The sequence below is a fragment of the Rhinolophus sinicus genome, chromosome 15 (assembly GCF_057876585.1).
Source record: "Rhinolophus sinicus isolate RSI-liver-muscle chromosome 15, RSI-T2T, whole genome shotgun sequence".
NCBI lineage: Eukaryota > Metazoa > Chordata > Mammalia > Chiroptera > Rhinolophidae > Rhinolophus > Rhinolophus sinicus.
In genome coordinates, this window is record NC_142515.1 from 27,025,342 (window position 1) to 27,051,218 (window position 25,877).

A 25,877-nucleotide genomic window follows, 5' to 3' on the forward strand; every position below is an offset into this window, starting at 1 on the left:
TCTCAAATATGTTGTCCCTCACAATTCACATAGCTACAGCTCACCTTCGTCATCTGTTGCTTGTCCTAGTACAGAAGCCTCTAAGTCATCTCCTTAATTCCTAATCCCACGTGGTCCTCTCAACCTCCACCAGAGAGCTGTTCTGAAATACCTTTGCTTAAATATTCTCATGGCTCTACATCATCAACAAGAGGAATTGCAAGTCGCTGAGTCTGCACACAAGGTCCTTCAATGTCTAGCCTTTAATTGGTTGTGTAACCTTGGACCACTCACTCTGCTCTCCTTATCTGTATCATGCAGGGATTGAACTAGAAGTTCTGTCAGGTTCTCACCAATGCTAATACTCTAACCTCCCACAAAGGGAAATCTTTGGAGCCCAGGGCCCAGTGAGCTTCTCCCAACCTTCCCTGGTGTTAGGAAGCTGCATCTTCCAATTTGTCCTTAATCTCTCTTGGGTCTCAGCTGTGTCCTCTAGGCCTCTGCTACTACTTGAAGTGCCATCCCTAGCCTGCAGCATCAGCATTACCTGGGAGCTTGGTAGAAAGGCAGAATATCTGCTCCTCCAAATAGCTACAGAATCAGAATATTGCTTTTTAACAAGAGCTCCAGGGGATGTGAATGTATATTAAATTTGAAAAACCTGTTACAAACCACCAACTCTGTCCTTACTTCTCCTGAACTGCAAGATAAATCCACTGAAATTCCAGGATCTCAGAATTCATCCTATTGCTTCACCAAACCAATAGGGCCTTGCCTAGTCTCCTCTCTGCTCTTACACTCAGTCCCCACGGAAAAGGTCCTTTTGGCAAAACCACCATCACCACCGGCAGTTAGTACTTCCCTTGCCATTCCCCTCCCCACCCCCATCTCATGTCCCAGGAGCATTTCCAGCTGCTTCCCCTGAGCCTTGGGGACCCTGAGCAGTTAAAAGCCCAGGGCTTCAGAAAACAGCCCTGACAGCTCCTCTTGAACCCAGGGCATCTTCAAGGAGCTCAGAGGTCGCAGTGTTTGGAGACCTTAACCCACCAGACATCTGGAGCCCCAAGAGGCCTGTCAAGTGCTCCCTTGAGGCCTGTGCAGACTTGGTCCACCCAAGTCTCCTGAAACAGCCCCATGTGTCTCCCCCGGATGCTGGAATTATGTCCTTTTTACAGTCCCAGAAGCAAATGGTTTCCCCAATCCTCTAAAGCAGCAGAGCGAGTTGACCTTGGTGCCGCTGATCTTGACAACAAAGAATGGACAGGGCCAGCGCCCCCCAGAGGTCAGCAGAAGAATCACCACAGTGCCTCTAGTGAGAGTGTAGGACAGGCTTGAATTACACAAAGAACGGAAGCGTGGACCTCCTACACATGCAGATCAGGCCAGGGTGGAGCCTGCTGCTTGCAGTTCAGACCAGCAACCCTGCTTTATCTCTGAGGAGGGACCATTGCCTGCAGGGACTCACGGTCCACTGAGCAGAATAGATTACACCCAAGCAGCTAGCATTCCGGAAGGGAAGCTATCCAAAACATGTTGTATTTACTCTGTTCTGGGAGTTGTTAATCTAAGCTCTTTACAGACATTAGCTCATTTACTCTCCCATTAGCACCATTATATAGAAATGACTATCTCGGTTTCCCAGATGAGGAAAAGGCATCTCAAGAACATTAAGTAACCTGTCCAAGGTTACTGCAGCCACTAAAGGAATCCCACCCCAGATTCCATTTCTGGTTCCTTCCTTTGGCCCAAGCTGAGAAGGTTACACTTTTCTGGGGCATTTCTTATTACTCTGAAGGCCCAGAGCCTCTGACAGGAACAGCAGAGCCTGCTTCTCAGCTTGTGTGCTTTCACAGTCCAACAGCCCCCTGTATCTTTGAGGTCTGAGGCCTGGCTCGAGAGAGATGGAAGGGGAGAACCGTCGTAGTGTCTCCAAAATCTGGTGGGGTCATTGCAGAAGCTCTGCTTGTCACTCCACAAACCCCTGACAGGTCAGAATTAAGTAAGTTGTCTCTCCTTGTCCACTTGGGCTCTGATATCCAGGGCCTATTGTGATGTCCCCAGGAGGTCTATTTTGTCCTCCCACCACTGATGTCCTGTAGGAGGAAACCAGAGCAATGATGGTGGTGGGGCGGAGAGAGGTGGGGACAGAGGAAGTTACTTGGACAAGGATTCTTGGGTAACTGTCTATACAGAAGCATAGGATACACGTAACAACCCTTTGTCCATCAAAGGAGTTGATATAACACTGCTTTTGGCCCCTGCCCAGGTGTCCTTGATGAAGCCAGCATTCACTTGGTTTCCTCTCTCTTCATTTATACACTTAACTGGTGGTACCAGTAAAGCTGATATGGGGAGAGCTGATTGCACGTCAGTCCTGCCTCATGGAACTAAGAATGGAGGAATGAAATTTGGACTCAAAGGTATTTTAAAGCCTAGGAAGTCCTGAAATGTCGCCCAGTCCAAGTTTCTCATGTTAGGGATCAATGGAAACCAGAGAGGCAAAGTGACAGCCTCGGCTCAGACAACCAGGTGATGGCTAAGCCAGGACTATGTTCCCCACTTCTACACATCCACGCCCAACCCCCACTAATAGGGCCCTTGGAAGGGATGAATAAACATACCAACAAAGGGAGTTTCTAAGAAGTGTTTAGACTCATGTCTCCCGGCCAGCCTGGATCTGGGCCGTGGCCTCAGCTCCCCACACTGTCACATCCTTCTCTCCTCTCAGGGTGTACCCAGTGGGACTGTCCACTCACCACATCCCCCGCAGTCCCTGGACTTCTGCTTTCTGTTCCTTCCCTGCGTCAGCCCCACCACTGCCGCTAGCCCACCTTCCTGTTTTCTTTCCTTCCTGTGTCCCACTGCAGTCTTCTCACTGGTTCCTGCATCCCACCCCCAGCTCTGTAAGAGGAGAAATGCGAGGGCCTGGTGGCCCAGAGCACAGCCAGAGTGGCATCAGGGCCACAACCAAAGCTGTGTATCAGGCATGCAGCTGTGGCATGCACTCCTCAGGGCCCGTGGCTGGGATGCCAGCAGCACTGCCCCCCCTCACCCCCGCCGTGTTTGGTGACCCAGATCCGATGACCCAGAACTGAGAGGTTGAATTCACACCCTCTCCTTCACCTCTTCACTCAAGCTCTCACCACAGAGCCCTTTACTGTCCTTCTAGCCAATCTCTCTCCTTCCCAAGACCTCCAGTTTGGTTCAGCCTTCATCTCTTCAAGGCTTCATCTCTTCAAACACTGTCCTTGTCAGCCTTATATCTCCAGCTTGTCACTAGAACCAAAATGTCCACTGTGGCTGAAGCATCCCCTTGGCTGGCAATGAATCTAGCTTTGTTTCCCCTCTTGGCATTTTCTCCTATGACTCTCCAGTGCAGCTCATTCATTCTGTATATATCTGTGCCTTATGGATGCGCCATCCATCCCTCAGCCAAACCCTGCTTATGGGACTGACACACAAGCTCCTGTCTGAGTATATGGAAGGCAGACACCCTCCTTCCTCTTCATCCTCTCACCCAAGTCTTGCTCTTCCTTCAAGGCCCAGCTCAATCCCACCCTTGACACGCAGCCTCATGCAACCTCTCAGCCCTCACTGAGTGCATCCTTCTCGACCTTTCCCAGCACCTGGCCATGATTCCAGGTGCTGGGACGTTTACGAGGAAATGTTACCCTGCCCTGGTTTGTCCTCAGTCTGATACATGAGTGTTCTCCTGCATTCTAGGTCTTTTATTACTGTTGTACAGGGCGGCTTGGTGAGAAGACCTTGAACTTTGTGGTCCTTTGGGCCTGGAGTGGAATCCTGGTTTTGCCCTTTCAGCACTGTGTGAACCTAGATAAATGTAGTAACTTCCCCAAGCCTCAGATTCCTGATCTGGAGATAAGAGTGCCTATCCTTTAGGTTATGATGCAAATTAAACAGAAAGTAAATTAACAGCAGTAACTGTCATTCACTGAGCCCTTACTCTGTGTCAGTTACTCTTCTAAGCTCTTTCCATGTGTTATTTCATTTTCATGCTCTCAAAACTCTATGATACAGGTACTACTACTAATGTCCATTTTAGTGATGAGAAAACTGAGGCCCCAAGTTAAGCAATTTGCCTAAGGTCACACTGCTAGCAAATGGCAGAATCAAGATTTTCAGCAAGGCAGCTGACCCCAGATCCCAAGCTCAAAACCCTGTGTGTCTTGGCCTGGAGCAGATGCTGAGATGGGGGCCATCGTGGCCATTCTCAGGTGTCTTTTTAGTGCCAGGTGCTGTGCTCACAGGCTTGGGAGGGCCCCGTGAACCAGAAGGCCTCAGCCAAGCAAGGGGAGGAGTCCCTGTGTTGTGTGGCATGCGATTATGACAGTCAGTGGAGCATAAGCCCCAAACAAGGTACATGACACAGTAGGAAAGGTTTTCCCGGACAAGGAGGCCCAACCAGTATCTCAGCTTCCTGGCAGGGGCATGCAATCCCATACCCCAAATTAACCCCCCTGGCCCACATTACACTTGAACTTACCCTCCTGAAAAATTTTACCCACTACACTAGAAGCTTTCTTGGATCTATTTCTTTGTGGTAGCCATACTGCATGGTTGCCATTAGAATGAAATAGAATTGGTATTGTTTTGAGGGTTTATTAAGAATTTTCAATACCCAAGACAACAACAAGTAACATTAATACAGCATGTGCTGTGTGCCAAGCTTTGCAAAGTACTTCACAGGTATTATATTGCTTGATTCTCATAAAAACACGAGGCAAGCACTATTCATATCCTTGTTTTATAGGAGAGGAAATTAAGCTTTAAACAATTAAAGCACTGGTCCATTTCCAAGCAGGTAGCAAAGAGCAGAGCCAGGATTAGAACCCAGGGAGCCTGGTTCTAAAACTACCACCTGCACACTTTCAGAGGCTCCGTGAGAAGCTGAAAAACCACCCACTACTGTGGATTTAGTACTTTGGATTCTCATGCTTTTCAGTCCGGGCAATGGCCTGCAAGGTTGTGACTTTATGAGGATGATGCAGTGAGTTGCCTGTGGGACCAGAAGATGTGTATAGCTAGGAGACGGTGGGGAACCATCAAATAACCTCTACCACATGATGCTTTTGTCTCTTTTCTTTCTCAGTATGCCATGATGCCTGGATTGGGCCATTCTTGTTTCTCTTGGGTTCTATCTGAATGCTCAGTGGAGGGCCAGGGGGTTCACGTGAGATTTCAGCTGCAGGAGCCAACAGATAGCCAGGCCTCCAATGCAGCCCCTACACTAGCTAGCCATGTGGCCTCAGACAGGTGTTGCAACTTCTCTTAGCCCTGGTTTCCTCGACCATAAAACAGAAATAATAATGGCACCTACCACAGACTTCTATTTTGAAGATAAATGAAGAAATACATTTACAACACTTAACCTAGCACCCAGCACATAAGAAGTGTTCAATAAACAGCACCTATTATTATTATTATTATTATTATTATTATCATCCTAATTTTCATTCATTCAACTCATTTGTTGGTTCATACTTTTGTTAGTGCATGGATTCCCAATGCAAAATGATCCAGATACAAAGAGAGAATAAACTGGCCTTGCCTTTCAGTACAGAGTGACACAAATAAATTGATTGCAACACAGGGCAGAATGAAATACATGTGACATCGAGGTGCCAGCAGCATCTAAGAGCGCCCCGAGGAAGGAGTAATGGGTTATGACCAGAGGGACTGGGGAAGACTTTATGGAGGAAGTATGACAGGGATTTCTATGGAAGAAGGAAGATGGGATAGGGGAACAGCATGGGCAGAGCAGAGAACTATCAAAAGTGCTGGATGGGAGGAACAAGCTATTGGGTAAGTGAACATGGAAGACTACAGCAAGAGGTCAGTGGAGCGACAGGAGATGGAGGCATTTGAATCTGTTGACACAGAGCCTTGACTCTATTCCATAGGCAGCCCCTGATGATTCTTGAGGACAGGAGCAGCATGATCCAAACTTTAATAACTAGAAACAGTAGGAAGGACGATTGGGGAGGAAAGATAATGAAGACAGGAAAATTAGTTAGATGGCTGCTGCAACTATTTTCACCAGTAACTGAGCATAAACTGTACCCTGACTCACTGAGAAGAGGTTCAGGAAATGCAGTTGACCAAGGCAGGGCAGTGTGTTTTATAAAGTCATTTTATAAAGGTTTTTATTTTAAAGATTGAAACAAAAACATCTTGTTTCCTTAAGGGTTGATTTCCAATTATCCCCAAACTTAAGATACGCCAGGTACTGGCATAACAGGAAGAGGACTTATTCACCTATTCTTCTAGAGTTTCACGGAAAAACTCAATGGTTGAAATATACTACAGTTTGGTATAATTCAACCCAAAGAATAATTTAATAAAAATTATTTTTCTTTCTACATCCAAATTAGACCCATTGTTTGGCTTGTAGAATGACGCTCCTTCTTAGCACCTATCATGTTTTTCCCAAGAGAGGGCACCATTGTTTAAAATCTGGCCACTCTGATGCAAAGACTTCCTTCCTGCCTCCTTTTCACCTATGCAATTCCTCTCCTTGTGCCTCTGTGGAGCCCATCTAGAACTGGAGTCAGTGGTCTGCCATGGCAGAGGGTAGCAATGGCAAGGAAAGGTTCCATTGAAGTTCTGGAAGAACCATACTCCGGGCCTTCTAGCAGTGGCTGCTCAGTGAGGCGGGAGGAGAGCTGGGACCCTATAGTGCAGTCGTTGGAGCCACTCTGCCATCTGGACCTGTGTCTGGTTGGTCTCCTACACAGAGGTATTTAACCTCTAAGGTCAGTTTATGTGATGGGATAGATGCTAAGCTTCTCATACTCTAAATGTATTTTGGAGAAAAGGGGGTCAAATGTTCTCCTTAGCTCTCATAATTCAGACCTATTTTATTCTTCAAGATCATAAGCTACTTAAGTCCTGTCATACCCATTGTTATACCCCCTGCAGAGTCAAGGATGGCTCCTGCCCCCTGGAGCTCAAAAACAGCAGGGCATCATAGCATCGGGGTCCAGAGCACGCACTTGGAAGGCAACCTGCGGGTCCAACTCCTGGCTCCACCATTTACTACCTGACCGTGGCAAATGACCGTGGGCTGATTTTCTCTAGGCCTCAGTGTCCTCATAAAGTTTTTGAGAGAGATAAATGAGGGCAGGCTCTGGTAATATTGCCTGGCATGTACTAAATAAAGCGCTGGATAAAAATTTTCTTAATGAAAAAGTCAAAGTTGGAGCCAGAGAGAATCTTAGAAGTTATCCCTTCATTTTATAGACCTGGAAACTGAGGCTCAGAGATATTAGTTGTGGCTCACCTCCAACTAGTTAGGAACAGAGCCTAGATGAGAATTTAGGTCTGTCTGATTTCATGCGCAGTGCTCTTCCTCCCACACCATCCGCATGTTAAATCAAAGAAACCCTGGTGAGCAACACAATACGGATTGCAGGTTCCTACTGGGTTACTCTAAGGTTCCCAAAATGTCTCTGGACGAAAACAGACATAGGTCTGATGCACCACTTCTCTGCCACTGGGGGACTTCTCTTAATGCTTTAAGAATTGACTTTAAAAAAAAAAAAAAGGATTCAAAGGGAATGAACATGAGATGACTGTAATACTAACCACTCAAGGCCAAGTAAAGGGGACCAGGAAGCCCAAGGGCAGGGAAGGCAGGTGTGGGTGCCGTGGACAGGGTGGAGCTGGCCAGCTGAGATTTATGTTTATGCATAATTCTGCTTTCCTCGTGCCATTTTAGAGACCCCTGCTGATGAAGAGGAACAGTGGTCAGATGACTTTGTAAGTATGTGCTCCTGGGAATAGGAGGGTACCGTTTCCACCAGGGCTGTGGGTGGCCTTTTTAAGGGCTTGTTTCCGAATTACATGCTGGTGGTCAGCTGCCCGTCACAGGGAGATGGCCGGGCTGGAAGGGCCACCTACAGGCAAGGCAGCAGTAACCTCATAGGGGCTGACTTCAGCTAGCACCGTGTGCCAGGCTAAGAGAGTTACGCACATTGCCTCATCTACTCGTCAGCACAGCCCTGAGTACGCATCCTACTCCCCACTTTCTGCTGGTATTCAGAGTACCCATCCGCATGGCCTCAACAGATGGTAAAATGTTGAAATATTTCCGTGTCAGTTGGCAAATGCCCGTGCCCCGAATTCCTCAGTGCCCATCACCACCTGGCCCCTGCCCAGGAGCCTAAACAAGTGAACAACTGATGTGCCTGTCAATGCCTGGCACATCAAGGGGCCACGGTCAGGACCTGGGCTGGATTAGTTGGTAAACATTTTGAATATCAGCCCTGCCCATTTTACAGGTAAAGAAACTAAAGGCATGGAGAGTGTAAGTAACTTGCAGTTTCAAAATTCAAACCCAGGCCCTCTGATCTCAGACGCAGGCTTTTAAACTCCAAGGTGCTTGCTGTGACTGAGCGGACATTAGAGCATCAGGGGCCACAGAGTAAGAGTGAGGGGCCTGCCTTTGATGACGTTGGGGGTGGGGTGTCAGAATTCACTGTCAACCTCTTCAAGGTGGCTCTGCAACCCACAGGGCCCCAGCAGGCACCTCTCTCTTAGGCTGAGTCTTACAGGGACATCCTAAATACTTTTCTTCACAACTGTTCCTCACATATCACTCATGCAGAATATTAGCCTGCTCCAATCTGTAAATTTTATTGTCTAAAAGGGATCCAAGAGGGTCTCCACACAACAACACACCATATAAGGAAACTAAGGCCAAGAGAATGCAAATGACTTGCCCACCGTCACTCACTCAGTGGCCCAGAATGAGAACCCAGGATTCCTGTCCAGTACCGAGAATTGAGCCACAGCCCAGCTCCATGTTGTGTACACTACCTGGAGTTTATTCAGAGGATTAGGAGACAGGAATTCCTTCCTTTTCAACTGCAGAGAAAAGATTTTTTTAAAAGAGGGAACGAGATGGCCTATGTATGAGTCCGTTGGGCATGGAGTTATTTCCCAGCAGCACTGCAGCTGCGCCCCCTGCTGGTAGCACTCGCCGAGCCACATCTGAATCAAAGTTAAGAAGCTGGTCCTCATGCTGAGTAAGGGAAGCCAAGAAAATTGAGTTTGCTGGTTCGATAAAAAGAGCACACAGTGGGAACTTAGAAAACACAAAATAAAATCAGCCTGGAGTGGAGGGAATTATTTGTCTCCAAGGCAAACAGCCAAAATCAAGGTACTAGCTATAATAAGGACTGAGTCAACATTCTTTGACAATTATTTTTACATTATTGGATTCCCATTGCACATAAAATGACATCCAGGCTTGTTGCTAAGATCTCTAGGCCTTATGAAATCTGGCCCCTGTGGACCTGTCCAGCCTTCCCTGCACCCCCCCTTCAGGCCCTTGCTCGTCACAGCCCAGGAGCACAGGCCTACCCTCAGTGCCTACAACAGTGCAAGGGCCGGTCCACCTCAATGATTTCAGACTCATGGTCCTTGGGCAGGAGAAGGAAGAAGGGAAAATGAGAAAAAAACCAAAGAGCGTTCCCATTCTTTCTCACTTGGTCAGCTCCCTCTGATTCTTCAGGCTTGGTTTAAATGTCTCCCTCCTGGGAAGGCCTTTTAGGTACCGCCATCCAAGGTAGAATTGCTCCTCCCATTGCTCTCTGCCTCAGGACCCTGGTTATTTCCTTCAGTGCGTCTGTCACTACTGACAGCTACTTTAGCAGTTTAGTGATCTACTTATTATTTATTATTCACTATTTGTTTGTCGCTGGTTTCCCCTGCTAGAATATAAGTTCTGTGAGGGCAGGGATTATGCTCAGAGTTAAGCACAATGCCTGGCACATATTAGGTACTCAATAAATGTTAATTAATTAAATGAATGAATGGACAATTTGAAATTTTGTCTGATTACACATTCCCTTCTTTAAAGTTTCCATCAGATTATCCGACGTATAGCACTTGCTCAAGTACTGAATGAATAAATGAATTTTGTTCGCAGAATTGAAAATAATTCGAGGGAAGGAGGTTTTTAAGAAGTATTCCAGAAGTTTGAACATATTCCTTTTTTATTCTCGTGATAAAAAAGGCATTCAATGCATTCCACCGTGTTTGAAGGAGGAGGGGCTCATGGTACGTCTCTCGCAGAAAAGATTTTCCAAATGAAGGACCAGCCCTGCACTCCTGAGCACCCATTTCCTCCTCCTCAGTTCCTTCAGAGCCCAGGGCAGCAGCTCTATTCATTCATTCATTCATCCCACAGCTGTTTATGGGCACCTACCCTGTAGCAGGACCTGTGCTGGGTCCTGGATACACAGGTTCTGTCCTGCCCTCATGGGGGCAGCCCAGTGTCAGAGGAAGAGCTGCCAGGCACAGCTACCATGGAGTCTCTCTTCCTCTACCTCTCTGCTACCTCTGCCACTGTGGTCCTCTCAGTCAGGCTGCTCTGCCTGAGGGACGGCGAGGACCCCAGTGACCTCCCCAGTCTGCATACTGCTCCTCAGCCTCCAGGGAATTACGTCTCAGAAGCCCCATTTCTGCACCATGAAAATGGAAACAAAGTGGGGCACCCAAACGTCTCTCATTCAGACACTTGTGTCTGGGTGCCCACTGATTCCTTCACTTTCCAGATGTTTATTAAAACTACTGCTTCTCAGCACTTGCACTGATGTCTCCCTGGGAGGCCGCCAGAGCAGCGACCAGGTCCTTGGCCTGGATGAGGAGGGTCCTCACCACCTCATACTGGACTAGATTAGCTTTGGCAAGCCAGGCTCTGGCCCTGTTAATCCTCCCCTTGGGCCGCCCTTTCACTCCCACTCCACTTGCTAGGCCCCCACCTGAGAATAGTGATTGCTTTCTCCAGAACACACAGAGCAGACTCAAATGACTCAACTCCATGCCTCAGTTTCCTCAACTATAAAATGGGATTTTTTAAAAAAACTATCTCATGATTGTGGTGAGGAGTAAATGAGGTATGCAGTACATAGAAATGTTGTTTTAATAATTATTATTATTAATTATTATCATTATCATGATTCTACTCAGCCTTATTTCAGATTCATGTTCAGGAAAGAGTTTTGAGTCCCCCCTGCCAACTCCATCTGCTATTACTGAGATAAGTGTTCGGAAAACTGCCCCCTAAGGAATTTTCTTACCTCACCCCTTCCTGTCCCTTCCAGCTCTCCCACTCCAGGACAAGGACAAGTATCCTCCTTGGGCTCCTTCCTCCTTTTATTCTCTCTCCTGACACTCCTCCAACCACCTCGGAAAACACTCTCTTTTCAGCCTCCTTTCTCATTCCTTATCCTGCTCTTCGCCCTACTCCCCTCCTCTCCCCATTTCCCTACAGACAGAGGAGGAAAGCACGGCCCTCATTCATTCATTCATTCATTCACTCACTCACTCACCCATTCATCCCAAACATACTGAGCTCCTATCATGTGCCGGCCCTGTTACAGGTCCTGAGGATACAGCAGTGAAGGAAACACTACACCTGCATCACGTATCCCTGCATCAGTGTTATACAATCGCAAGTAAAGGAGACAGGCCAAAGGGCGGGTGCATCAGCCATCCATTCACTGGAAAATCATGTAAGAATCATGCATGTGTCAGGTAGTCTGTGGGGGAGTAGACACTGAGGTCAGCGGGCCTCTTAAGTCCTGAACCACATATTTCCTCCACGTGAATATACATATGCGTGCTGTATACGTAAACTGTCGATGAACAAAATGCACAAGAAGCTTGTAACTGCCTCTGGGGACGGGAACTGAGTGGCTGGGATAAAGACTTCACTACATCCTTCTGAACCGTTTGAACTTCAGACCATGTTAATGTAGTTTTCAGTATTAACTTACATAAAATTTACGTTAAAAAAAAAGAGAGTGGACAGTTGAGTCAGTTTGCCCCTGTGGCTTACCAGCAATGTTTAAAAAAAGCAAACAAACTCTTAAACCTCATCTCCTCAAAAATATCTACGTATTTCTGTGTAGCTCCTTACCCTCTCCTTATTAAACTTACTTTTTCCTCAACTGTCAGCTTTCATGATAAATAAACCTGTTGGTTATTCTGTTTTATTGAGCCCTTTTTCTGTCTTCTTAAAATACATTTTCTCTCCGACTGTCCTTTGGCCACATACAGTTTCAGCTACCCTGTGGGTTAAATGGTCCACCTGTTCCCCAGGACAGTGGTCAACGTGATAAATTCCGCAGGCAGAAAGGCAGGGCTTGCACCCCAGCTTTGCCTCTACTGGCTGCCTAACCTTGGTGAGCCAGTCTTGTTTCCTCATTCTGACACTGGGGCAGCCGCTCTGGCCCCCTAAAGCAGGAGCTGTCCTGACGACTAAGCCCAGATGGGCACTGAGCAAGGTGTCTGTATTGCAGGACAGTGACTATGAAAACCCAGACGAGCACTCGGACTCAGAGATGTACGTGCTGCCCGCCGAGGAGACAGGGGACGACAGTTACGAGCCACCACCCGTGGAGCAGGAGACGAGGACAGTTCACCCAGCCCTGCCCTTTGCTAGGGGCGAGTATGTAGGTGAGACCGCCCACCGCCCCAGACCTTGGGTGCTCAGCCTTCCGGGCAGCGGGGAGGTGGGTGTGGGCACCTCCCACTCACCACCTCCAAGTGGGTCATCTGGTCACTCACAGGTAACGGAGCCCCAACTGGCAAGCTTGCCCATTTGAGGGGAAAGGTGTCCTTCCTAAATCAGGAGTATTGAAAATGGGCAAAAGCTAAATGAGCGAGCATACCCTGATGGTTGCTCCTAACTCCCGACAGTCCCTTGAGAAATCAACTCCGAGATTGATTGATAGTCCCCATTTCTCTTCCAACTTCCTGTGCACAAGGTTCTGGAATTTCTCTTGAGACATCTGTACAGAACAAGGACAACGGTCCAGGATCCCAGTGTCTGCTAACACCCCTCCTTCCTCCACGGCTGCCCCACACTGACTGACTGGACACACTGAGTCTAGACTGGACTTTTTACGGGGGGCGGTGAGGTGGGGGTGAGGAACTAAGCCTAAAATTAGCCTCATAGGTTAAATGGACACAGTTCAGGTCTGGCCCCCAAGCCTGAGTGTGGCTTTTAAGGTCTCACAAGAAGTCTGTGTTCACTCCTAGGAGAGGCGCGTGTCGGGGATAATCACCAGCGATGCTCTCATTTGTACAGCGCACCCCTGCCTGTCAAGGGCTCTGCATCCACTATCACCGCCGTTAACTGCGTCCTCACCACCACCAGGCACTGCTGCTTCATGCCACAATTAATGTACTGAGCACCTACTACGTGCCAGAGCTACACTAGCACTGACCATTCAGCAACAAGGAAGACAGACATACTCCCAGACTTTCTATAGTTTACAACTTAGTGCTTTCCAGTCCTGGCCTACTGGGTCTCTAAATAATCTTATGAGAGAAGTATTCCACCTCCCCCTGAAAGGAGCAAAGTGAGGCTCAGAGGAGTGAACTAATGGTCCAGGGGTTCGTGAGTGGTGGAGCTGGGATGCGAGCCAGTCAGCTCAGCCTCCAAAGTGCATGCTCTTCCCTGCTCTGCTCCACACACCACCCACCAACCATACTTTTAAGTGACCTTGTTCAATGATCTCAACAACCCTGGGAAGGAAGGGGCTGCACTAGGCCCATTTACAGACCAGGAAACCACAATTCAGGATGGTTGAGTGGTTCATTCAAGGGCACACTCTTCAAAGCCTGTCTTCTGTGTTGTGCTACTTCTGGTGGGCTTACATCTTAAGAAATCTAGGTAAACTCCAAGAGCTGCCAATAAAACTACAAAAACTGACAGTTACAGGCACAGCAAAGTAGATGCCCTTATGGCTGTACCACCTGGAAAGAGGCTTCCATGGAGGCATTGAATGTGCAGTTAAGCACACACCTTCTACTAGGCGAGGTCTGGGCGAAGGGCCGGAGCGGGCACCAGGAGGAGAGCAGAGTTGGGGGCATGACAGGCAGAGGCAGCTGCATCAAGCTGCGGACAGTCTGTGGCAGGAGGAAGCAGCAGGAAGCCAGTGTAAGCGCCCATGCTGTTCCCAGGGCGGGGAGCACACCAGTTATTCCTGTGCTAAGGTTTTCCTCCAGTCCAAATCCGTGCTCACAGAATCGACTGGGTAGACGCCATGTTGCCTACACCCTCTACCACATTACCCGGGTAGTATCAGATCTGTTAGGTGTCGCCTCTGCGAGACACTGCTCATCCTGCTTTCACTGCTTTCCTCCTGATCCCTACAATAACTCTCTGAGGGGGGTATGATGACCCTCATTTTAAAAATGAGGAATGTGAGTCCCAGAGAGGTTGAGCAACGAATAACTAGCCCGAAAGAACACAGCCAGTGGGTGGCAGATCTGGGGACTGAACTGAGGGCCCCTTGGCTTCAGAGCCTGGACTCCTTCCCTGGTAGCTTTTGAGGAAGCTCCCTGATTTGAGGGAAATCGTGAAGGGGGAGAATGTGTAGTTTCACTCAGATGAGTAGTGGCAACCCTGAATGCACTGTAGAATAACTTGGGGACCTTTTAAAATCCAAAATGCCAGGTCCCTCCCTACAAGTTCAAACCAGTTATGTCTGGGAGGGAGCCTGGGCCTTGGCATTTTTTAAAGCTCCCAGGTGGTTTTTATGTGCAAGTGGGATTGAGAATTATTGCCCTTAAGGGTTCATAGAGCAAGTGAACCATGGAAGAGCACCCCCTTAGACCCCCACACTGCCAAGGTCATCATCCACTCTGTTTGGTAGAGTCCTGGGCTGTCAGCTCTCCTGAGTTCATGGGTCTCCACCTCTCCCCAGGGAGGATGTTTTTGAGGAGGACATTCTTTTGGTTGTTATAATGTAAGTCAACAGGTACTTGAAATTTTTTGCCTGACATGTCATTTTACTCTTTTAAGGACTTCCCCACTAATCATTTGTGGCTAAAGAGATGCCAGAGGTTTCATATTTTCTATGGAGGGAATGATCCAGAGCCCCTTTCATCTTATTCTTTGTTGTTCCTTTCAAGACAATCGATCCAGCCAGAGGCAGTCTCCGCCCCTCACCAAGACCTTGCCCAGTAAGCCGAGCTGGCCTTCAGCTAAAGCGAGACTGGCCTCCACGATGCCGGCCCTGACTTCTCTGCCAAAACCTCAAGTCCCACCCAAACCCAAAGATCTTGAGGATGAGGTAAAGTACATCTGTCTGGAAGGCTTTCCAAACCACCTGGAAGGAAGGCTGCAGGGGAGGGGGGAGGCGCCAGGATTGTCTGGACTCACGCACGTCTTCCGTCCTCCACCGCCGCTCTCCAGCCGGCACTGACCACCCCTGCCCCACGCTAACTCTCCAATGTTGTGCTGACAGGATGTTTTTTCTCTCTCTAAAAATGGCGTATATGACTTTATTGTAAACATTTTCATTCACTAGAGACGTATGGTATAAAATCAGTACTGGATCTGTGCCCCTCTTATTATCCCTTCTCTCTCTTCCCTTAATTTCCTGTGAATCTTCTCTTTCCTCTATAAGATAGTTCCCTATCTTTATTCTCCTTTGCTTCTCTGCCCTGTCCCACATCACTTCCTCTCCTCCACCGTCTTTTCTCTCTGCTCCTCCAAGGTACTCCTCTAAGATACAAAGGGGTACAGTGGGGCATGTGAAGGAGACCCCTCGTCTATAGGAAGAGCTGATAGTAGTATCTAGCTTACTGAGTTGTTATAAGGATTAAGTGAGATAACACGTAAAAAGTACTCAGATGAACACCTGGCAATAAGTGCTCAATAATTGTTTGTTTTTTGTTTCTCCCAGTACCCATCTTGGCTACTCACCAAGGCAGGTTGTAAAACCCCTTTTGAGATCTGATTAACTCATTTCTCTCATATCAATATAAAATCACTCCCTCTCTATTTTTATGGTCAATTATTATTGACAAAGATGCCAAGACAATCAATGGGGAAGGAATAGTTTTTTAAACAAATTGTGCTAGGATAACTGTAAAGAATGAAAGTGGACCCCTTTCTCACACCATAGGCAAAAATTAACTAAAAATGGATCATAGACCTAAATGTAATAGCTAAAACTATAAAACTCTTAGAAGAAAACACAGGTATAAATCTCTATCACCTTAGGTTAGGCAGTGGTTTCTTAGATACAACATCAAAAGCACAAACAACAAAAGAAAAATAGATAAAATGGACTTCAAAATTTTAAAATTTTCTGCTGTAAATTACACCGCCAAGAAAATAAAAAGACAACCTATAGAATGAGAAAAAAATTTTTCAAATGATACATGTGGCAAGACGTATTTAGAACATTTAAAGAACTCATATAACTCAATAATAAAAAGACAATTAACCCAATTAAAAAGGGGCAAAGGAGTTGAACAGTCTTTTCTCTCAAGAAGATACACAAATGACCAATAAGCACATGAAAAGACCCTCAACATCTTTAACCATCAGGGAAATGCATATCAAAACCATAATTATGGAATGAGAACTGACTCTGGGTGGTGAACAAACAATGGGATTTATAGATGATGTAATACAGAATTATACACCTGAAATCTATGTAATTTTACTAACAATTGTCACCCCAATAAACTTTAAAAAAAACACACCATAATTAGGTACCACTTCGCACCCTTTAGAAAAGTTAATCAAAAAGACAGACAATATCAAGTATTGGTGAGTATATGGAGAAATTGGAACCCTCAGGCATTGCTGGTGGGAATGAAAAATGGTACAGTCACTTTGGGAAACAGTTTGGCAGCTCTTCAAACTGTTAAACATAGAGCTATGATACGACCCAGCAATTCTACCACTAGGCATATTCCCAAGAGGAAGCTATAAAAAACTATAAAAAACTGGTACATGAATGTTCATGGCAACATTATTCGTGATAGTCAAAAAGTGAAAACAACTCAAATGTCCATCACGTGATGAATGGATAAACAAAACGTGGTATAGCCATACAATGGCATATTATTTAACAAGGAAAGGAAGTAGTGATACATATTACAATATGGCTGAACCTTGAAATTATTATGCTAAGTGAAAGGAGTCACAAAAGACTACATCCTGTAGGGTCCCATTTATCCACAATGTCCAGAATGGGCAAATGTTAAAGGCAGAGAGTAGAATAGTGGTTGACCAGGTCAGGGGAAGGGGTGAATGGGGAGTGACTAATGGGCACAGGGTTCCTTTCGGGGTGATGAAAATGTTGTAAAATTAGATTGCAGTAATGGTTGCACACTCTGTGACTATACAAAAACCCACCAAATTATACACTTCACATTAGGGGAAATTAATGATATATGAATTATATCTCAATAAAGATATTTTAAAAATCATCCCTCCCCATATAGTAAACTATGACTGTACCGCGGTCTTTTCATTCGTATCTGCATTTCGTTTAGGCTGATTACGTGGTCCCTGTGGAAGATGAAGATGAAAACTACATTCATCCCACAGAAGGCAGTTCATTCCCATCTGAAAAAGGCAAGCACTTGTAGTTATAAGCACCTGCATACTTGTAGCAGTTGGTGGGGTTGTACAGGACTGCTTGGGAGCAAGCACCTTGGGGCTCAGAAATGATGGTGCCCAGGCCTCTTTCCTCGTGGCCACAGCATCCGGCTTCTTGGGCAGGTTGACCAGAGGCCCCAGTGAGTCTCCTAGCCCATGTCTGTGTTAAAGAAGCCTTTACCCTCTTCCTTGATTAATAGTCCTATTTAATTATGAAAGCACCTCGGTGCTTATCATTAGCTGTCCTCACTTAGAATGGCTTTCTCATACAACTCACAAAGTCGCAAGCCACCATGTGGGCCTTACAAATATGGCACCAGGAACAATGTCTGCAGAGGACGGCAAAGATGAAAGAGTGAAATGTGCTCTGTGTTCTGATCCTTTAAATTTAGTGCTATTCAGGCCCATGAGAAATATGTTGTTGTTAAAACCGTCACAGAATAACAAATGCAATTACAAATTACATTAAAAAGCCAGTGCCACATCCCCTCAGGGGAACAGTGCCTGTCTCCTCTGGATATAGTCACTGTGAAGAATACAATCCTGTGTAAGTGATGCCTCTTCAAGTAACATTACTCATCTAATAAACTTGACTCTGACGTAGCAGTAGTCAGATTTTCCTCTGCCATTCTGTCACAACCCTTTCCTACAGTCCCTAAATGTCACCAACAGTTTCAAGACCCACCTGAATTCCTGAGCCACCCATCACCATGAAACAACAAATACACATTAAACATCCCCACCCAAAAAAACCCCTCGAATTCCAAAAGAAACCCTATGTGTAGCATGTGGCAGAGGAGGTCCGGCTATTAATTTGGCACCTCCACGGTTAGATTCAATATACTTCTCCTGATTAAACAAACAAACAAACAAACCTCTTTCATCTCCTAGACCTCCAGTTTGGCAAATGAAATTCCAAGCCACTATACACTTCAACAAAATCCCTATCATAAAATAATTTGGTTATTTCTTTTATCATTAATATATTCATTCTAAAGGTGTTTCTTCTGAGAAGGCTTCTTTTAACAGCTTATGGGCTTAATGAGTATGTTTCCCATTCTTTGCAAATTCTCTGGTCTGAACTGCCGTTTCCACAATGCATTTTCTCATAAGTGTGAATCTCCTTCAGTAGACTGTATCCATAACATTATGTATATATTTGTGTGTTTAAGCTCCCCTGGTAAACAGATCAACCAAGCCAAACAACTACTCCAAGCCAGCCCCTCCTCCAGTGACAGCTTCAGGTAAAGTATATGCATGATTTTAGTGGGCTTTTTTAAATTGTGAAATGATGACATTTGGGGGGTTGGTTTTTAATCTATTCCAAATAAGATAAACAACTGAGATCAAATATTAGTCACCTGTATTTTCAAATTTCTTAATAAATGGTAAATCTTATTCTCAACCTCATTTCCTGTCTGGTGGCATGAGTGTTAAAAGGACCCTGCCCCCCATTCCCCTGGACCTCTATTACACAAATCCTAGTTTTCATCCTACCTCACTGGGCACTTTGCTGGCTTCTTCTCCTTGTCTTCTCCCTGACTGAGGATGTCTGCATCCTTCAGCCCTCAGCCCTTTGCTCTTCTTTCAGAATCGTGTGTAGAGGTTGAGAGCTTGGATTTTGAGCCAGACAGAACTGGGTTGGAAACCCAGTGCCCTCAGTTACCAGCTGTACCCCTTTGGCCCTGTGGTTCACCTTTCCAAGCAGCAGGTTTTCCCATCTGCAAATGGGGATAATGCACTGTGACAGGAGCATACTGAAACTGTGAATGGGAAACTCTTAATGCAGTGTCTGGCATATGGTAGGTGCTTGGTAAAGAGTATTATTTTTCACTCCTTAGGGTTCATCCATTCTTCTGGCTTCACTTCTGTCTAAGCTGGTAACTGTCTAGTGTCCAACCCTGACCGGAAGTTCCTTCTGAATGCCTCCACGTTCCCATTGTCTCAAGCACAATGCTTCCATCGCCTCCCTACACTTTAGGCATCCCTGTTCCTCTTTGCATGTCAGCCTCAGTCTACATGTCTCAGCACCTGTTTTCTTTCCAAGTCTGCTATTTCTTTTTCCTGAATTTGGTATTTTATTTTAATTGCCACCATCCTAGTCTAGGCTTTCTTTACTTTATCAACTTTACACTTTCTGTCGGTGACAGTCCACTAGCCACACCCCTGCTTCTAGGTGCTCTCTTCAGTCACTAGGCTGAACTTCGGAAGGCCTTCAGATGTTGCCAGTCTCATCCCATTACAAAGCTAGTGTTTACCATGTCACCGCTACCCAAACCATGAACTCCCAGTGGTTCCTAGTTGTCTCCGGTAGGGTTTGTCAACCCTAAAACTGAGGACCACAATGCAGAGGGGTGCCCTCACTCCCACCCTGTTACAGCACAAAGAGGTACAGGAGGCTCCTTCCGGCCTTCGCTCCTTCCTCCCTCCCCTCCATTCAGCTCCCTCAGTCAGTCTTTCTTTCTCCCAGAGGGGAAGTCTGAACACAACAGATTGGGAGACTGAGCTCTGCTTCCAGAGAAAGGATCCCTGGGAGAATATGAAAGAATTTTGTTTTGTTTTTATCTTTTCGTAAACTCATTTCTTGTGCAATTGTTGACTGTCTTCACAAGTTCTGGTCTTATTTATCCTCTCCCTCGGAACCCACAGGCTCTTTATGTTTCAGGAGTAGAGGTCAGAGCCATCTTATACAGCTCATCTTAATTTCTGGGAACAAATGTCTGTATACCAACCGAATACGTCAGGGTTGCATTGGTCCCAGCTGAAATGGAGAGTCCTGACTCATAACTCAGAAAGAAGGGCTATTACTACCGGAACAGAAAGTCTTTCATTGAAACAGATAAATGAAGGTCTAAAACCCCTCCTTTAGAAGAATAGTTTAATAATCTCTGGTGTTTGCATCTTAAAATGCTCTTCTTACCTAACAAGGACTTCTGCCTAGAACATACCCAATACTCCAATAATTCTATATTTCATGGGTCCTGCCTTTTGGTCATTTTGTTGTCTTTTATGACACCAAATTCTACCCATTCTTCAAGGCCCAGATTGAGGTCTCCTGCTCCAGGAAGCCTCCTATGGTTTCTGCAACCTCAGAGAGCTTTCCTTTGCTATAAATCTCATCCTACTTACACTTTGCCCCTACCTGCTCCCTGATTACTTGGTACCTCACTTTAATCTTTCTAACTACATTGCAAGCTCATTGAAGACATTGCCTTAAATGTCGCTTATTCAGAAGGCCTTTCCCGACCCTACATGGGCTAGATCCCCTTGGAGTGCACTCCCATAGCCCCCTGCACTCCTCCTGTATCCCCAGGTCCCTCCTGAGTTTTGTCTCTCTTGTAAGACTCTCAGCGCCATGTCTTGCTCACAGCTGTGTATCCATGGCCTAGGCAGGACCTGACCCAGAGTAGGTACTGAGATGGTGGATGGGTCAGTTGGTTGAGAGAGTGACTGAGGCCCCAGCACTGGCTGCATTTAAAGAATCACGTGGTACCATCATGAAGGCATCAGCCCGTTGTATTTATTATTCATTCATTTTCTATTAATTGAGTACAGTTACATGTTTATTACAGAGGCATCAGATGAAGAAACCGAACCTGATCAAGAAAGTAATGTCCTGATTATATGATTGTTGGATGCAGACAGGAGGAAGTACAGGGGGAGGCAGGAAGTGAGATCATTTCAATGATTAGACTACTTGCCTTTGGTTGTCTTTGAATAACCAACCATCTATTGTTAACCTTCAAAACTTCAGATGGTGCCCGGGCAGGCATCTTGAAAGTGCTAAGGTTTCAGGTGGCTGTTTCTGCCAAAGGACCACACCACGTCACTTGCCTCTGGTTAATGTTGCGTTTGGCTCTTTGATAGCTAATCAGGTGCTTGCCAAGGATCAGGTGCCGTGGCTGGCGCTCCCTCTCCTTTATGTTCCAGACTGAGAAGCCCTGTAGCAGGACTTAGCACAGACACCAAAGCCAGAGGGTTCAGGTCTGATAGGTGCCAGGTGCTGGATTTCTAACAAGCTAAGTCATCTCTCCATTTCTTAAGTTTCCTCCTCTGAAAAATGGAGGGGGAAAGGGCACCTATGCCTAGAGGTATTGTGAGAATTAAATGAGTAAATACACTTGAATCACACTCATAAAATGATAGCTGTTATTTATTATTGCTATTATTCAGAATCCCTAGTTTAACCTGCCCAGATTCACGAACAGCCTGGCAGGGCATCCAGCATCCTGTGCACATCTCAGGGAACAATTGTGTTTCTTCCTTTTCATACAAAGTTTTACTTTAAATCAGGGTTTTTCAACTTCAGCACTACTGGTATTTGGGGCTAGGGAATTCTTTTTTCTGGGGGCTGTGCTGTGCATTGTCCAGTGTTTAGCAGCACCCCTGGCCTCGGGCCACTAGAGCACCAGTAGCCCCCTTTCCCCAGTGGTAATAAGCAAAGATGTCTCCAGACATTGCCAAACGTCCCTGAGGAGGCAAAATCATTCCCAGTTAAGAACCACTGGTCTAAACAAACTAAAAGACCAATAAATCCCAAGCGCTTAGAATTTAGGGATTGTTAAGATTAAGGAACCTTACCAACCTTGTATGTAAAACTGAAAAGAGGACGGTGCATAAAATAATATGCAGCAGAAGGAAAAACTAAGGGTAAATCGTTGTCCTAGTTGAGAAACTTTGGTAAGGTCTGCACTGTTACATCCAACATTAGTATAATTTTTTTGCTCGATGCAATTGAAACGAAACTGCCTTTTCTCTTTTATTATTATGCTTTTGGACACATCTTCCTCTATCGCATTCCCAATGTCTCCCTTGGAGTACTCCGACCAAGAACCCGACTTTGTCAGAACACAAGGATCTGGCAGTGAGGAGGGGACCAGGTTGTCCTACCCAGCCATGGCTCTAGGTCTCAGTTCACGCCCAGAGCAGCAGACGGGGTGACTGGCTTGTGAAATAGAAGTCACGCTCCATCCTCCTGTGAGCATCCACAAAAGCACCCCTCTGTTTCACTATCTTTCCCCACATAAGGGAGAAGCAGCAAGTGAAGTTGACATGCCAAATCACGCCCCGATGTAACAGTCTGAGGTGTTGGCTGCGGAGGAAAGTGCCGTCTGGGCCTCAGAAGCAAATGGCCTTAGTTTTCAAGCCCTGCCCCACCACTTAACTTCTCTGAGTCTCCTCCGTTTGTTCCACTGACGTTAGGTGAGGCCTAGAGAGACACATTTAAAGTACCTGACACAGTGCTGAGCACCTCGAGATACTGCAGCAGTTGGTAACAAGTTGTAAAACAAAAACAGCCATAACCATATTTACTGAGATCCTTTATGAGCTATAATTTCTCACTCATGATGCATGTACAATTCAATGATCTTTGTACATCATTATATTTACAGAGTTTGGTAAGCATCACTGCAATCCAGTTTTAGAAAATTTCCTTGCCCACCCCAACTCCAAAAGATCCCTTATGTCGATTTATGGTCAGTGCTGTTCCCACGCCCAGACCCAGGCAACCACCTATCTGATTTCCGTTGCTATAGATTAGCCTTTTCTGAACATTTCATATACATGGTGTCATACAGTATGAAGTCTTTTCCATCTGGCTCCTTTCACTTAGCATGTTTTTGAACCTCCAATGCTTTTAATCCCTTTCCAGCACGATTACTTTACATTTGTCTAATTCTTTCCATTTTTAAAGTTACGATAGGTAGTGGTGTCCCCATTTCACAGAGGAGGGAACTGAGGCACGGTGGCTTGTAAGAGGTCAGACAGCCAGTTTACTGGCAGAGAAATAACTAGAATGCTGTCTTCCTGATGCAAGACTATAGGTTTTCCACCAGCACTTACTCTGCCCCACCACCAGAGAACAGGCATGCCCTCTGATCTGATGGCAGAAGTTATTTATAAGGAGGGCAGGGGAAGGAAGACGTTGGCAGATTGTTTGGAGATATGAAGGAAAGGGAAGCTTTGCAGAAAAGCCAGGCAGTAGATGTGACAATGATAATGAATGCAGGCCAGGCCAGCCCTTGGCATTTAAGAAAAAGGAAAACCCCTGGGAGGAAATTCTGACTGAGACCCTCTTTCTACTTCCTTATTTTTCAGACAAGGTGTTTTTTTTCCCCTTCCCTGAAATCTTCCATCAAAATCTATGAGTAGCCAAGTGTATTTTAAAGGTCAATCTCAAGTATTAAGAATTTGAAGAACAGTATCAATTTGGTACAATAGCTAACGAAATAGAGTGAGAGTCATACTACAGATTCAGATGACATTTCAGTTTCCTGTCACAACACACGCGACAAATTCCAAATGTAGTCTCTAAAATCACATCTAGGTCAGGTGACAGGAAGTAGGAGTTCCATGGGAAGTAGGAGTTCCTTTCTGGGGTGCTGGGGAAGGCTGCACATGGAGTCAGTGCTACCCACCTGTGCCGCTGCCTCTTTCACGAGTGCTTACAGAAACTAGCCCTGCGTGAGAACTGTGTGTAGAAACAGAGCAGACGGGCTCGGAGGGACAGTCTGAAGGCCTCTCTCTAGTCAAGTGCACGACAGTGAACTTTCAGATCTCTATTTTTAATACCTTTTGAGGCCTTCTTTTCTTTTCTGTGTTTGCAATAGGTGGTCCTGTCAGATGAAGTGGCATAGGATACATGTCTTCTCCTGTTATTAATTCGGAGAGGGCAGAGGCCTGTCTCTACTTCTTCACCTCTTCCACAACCCCTAACATAATGCCTTCATGAGCTTTACGCATACCGGGTTCTCAGTAATTCTTGGTAATTGATTATTACTTCAATGTTTACCTGTGTGTGCTTTATCTCACAAACTAACATAATATATACTGAGGGCAAGTCCAACCTATATTTACAGAGTATCGCCCTTAAGTCCATTAGGAATTGTGGACTTATAAATGTAGTAGGTTCTTAATAAACTATTCCATTCCATTGAATTCAATGACTAGGCTTTGTCTCACTGAGCAGTAACGTCCAGGCAGGAGAGCATCAGCCTCAGAGGAAGCAGCCAGCATATGTTGAGGGGAGCTGGCTTAGATTCTGGCCTCCCCCGCCCCCCCCGCCCCCCCCAGGCCTGCTCTGTATCCCAGTGGTGAAGCTCTGCCTGTCTCTCATCTTTCTCCCTCATGATGATTGCCTGGCTTCTATCTTCAGGTAGGGGGAGGGGAAATTGGGTGCAGTGGACAAGGCCCTTTGGGTTCCTTCTCTGACTCCAGAAGATGAGATCTGGGCGGTAGCTTGCCACTTGTCTCAATTTGTCGGTCTGTGCAATGGGCAAAGGCCCTGAGAACTCAGGGATGAATGAATGAGTACCCTCCGAATGTGAAATTAGGTGTAGGTATGGTGTTGAAGTGTGGTTATGAATGAGAAATGTCTATAGGTGTGTATCGGGAGTGGTGAGTCTATGCCTCCATCTCTGGGCACCTCTGATATGCACATATGTGCCACTCTGAGCTCTGGGCTCCCTCCTACAGGGACCCTTGTGGGGCTCTCACTGAGCCCACAGAATCAGGGGCTCTGGGCTTGTCCCATGAGGTAAAGGAGAAGGACGCTTAGAAATGTTCAGATGGAATCCCTAACTCACACCCTAGCTCTCGGCTGATAAACAGACATTTTGTTTTTAAATGTTTCATCACCTTTGCCTGCAGGTTTTCCCCAATAGTTTGAAAGTAACCACCTATATATGCTTAATTGAAAATAATAAAAAATGTGCATGTGTGTCTGAGCCTGCCAAAAAGGCCTGCCTCACTGGGACCATCAGCCCCAGAGCAGGACTTGGAGGCTGACCTGTGGTATATGTTTGTGCAGGTCGAAACAGTGGGGCCTGGGACTCTAAGTCATCTTTACCTGCTGTGCCGTCCCCGCTGCCCAGGGCCGGGTGAGTACCTGTTGCAGAGAAGCAGCTCTGAGATTTGAGTAGATGGTCTCCACCACTGCTGTGAGCAGGACCTACCTGGAATCCACAAAGGAGTCCTGTCTGTGGGGGGAGGAGGATGCTTTTCTGCTGTTTCCATCCAGAAGGGCACACCTGTCCCAGCTCAGATACAGGTACACCCCACAGCACAATAGGTGTGTTCTTGAGGATTGTGGAAATGAAACCCTACTGCCCTGTTCTTGTCCCCCACCCTCATGGCACGCTTCAAGGTGGACTAGGGGTGCTTCTGTGGAAATCGAAAGCTAGTAGTCTTTCCTCCGAGACACTTGTAGCTACCTCTTGAGTCCACTGACCTGCAATGTTCCACAAGACAGTAGTTTCAGCACCTGAATAATTTTGAGTTCCGCTAGCAAGTGTTACCATTAGTTTCTACTCCTTGTTTTCTCTTTCAAGCAGTTAATGCTTTCTCTCTGAACAAATGTGTACTTCACACAGCCTAACCCTGGAGTGTTTAATCAAAGTAACACTGCCGAGGTTCCTTCCAAAAGTGAGATGAGAGAATCACTCTTTCATATGGGGCT

The 25,877-nt window shown here is 46.2% G+C and overlaps 1 protein-coding gene across 1 annotated transcript in view; it reads left to right on the top strand.

Annotated features, from left to right (window-relative positions):
- The window catches only part of BLNK (B cell linker), a 72,006-nt gene that overhangs the window by 29,005 nt on the left and 17,124 nt on the right, over window positions 1–25,877 (top strand). Inside the window, exons 4-9 of the mRNA XM_019724775.3 lie at window positions 7,718–7,758; window positions 12,309–12,465; window positions 14,932–15,092; window positions 17,314–17,395; window positions 18,592–18,663; window positions 25,230–25,299. Coding sequence (XP_019580334.3) covers window positions 7,718–7,758; window positions 12,309–12,465; window positions 14,932–15,092; window positions 17,314–17,395; window positions 18,592–18,663; window positions 25,230–25,299 — 583 coding nt within the window. The remainder of the gene's footprint in view (window positions 1–7,717; window positions 7,759–12,308; window positions 12,466–14,931; window positions 15,093–17,313; window positions 17,396–18,591; window positions 18,664–25,229; window positions 25,300–25,877) is intronic.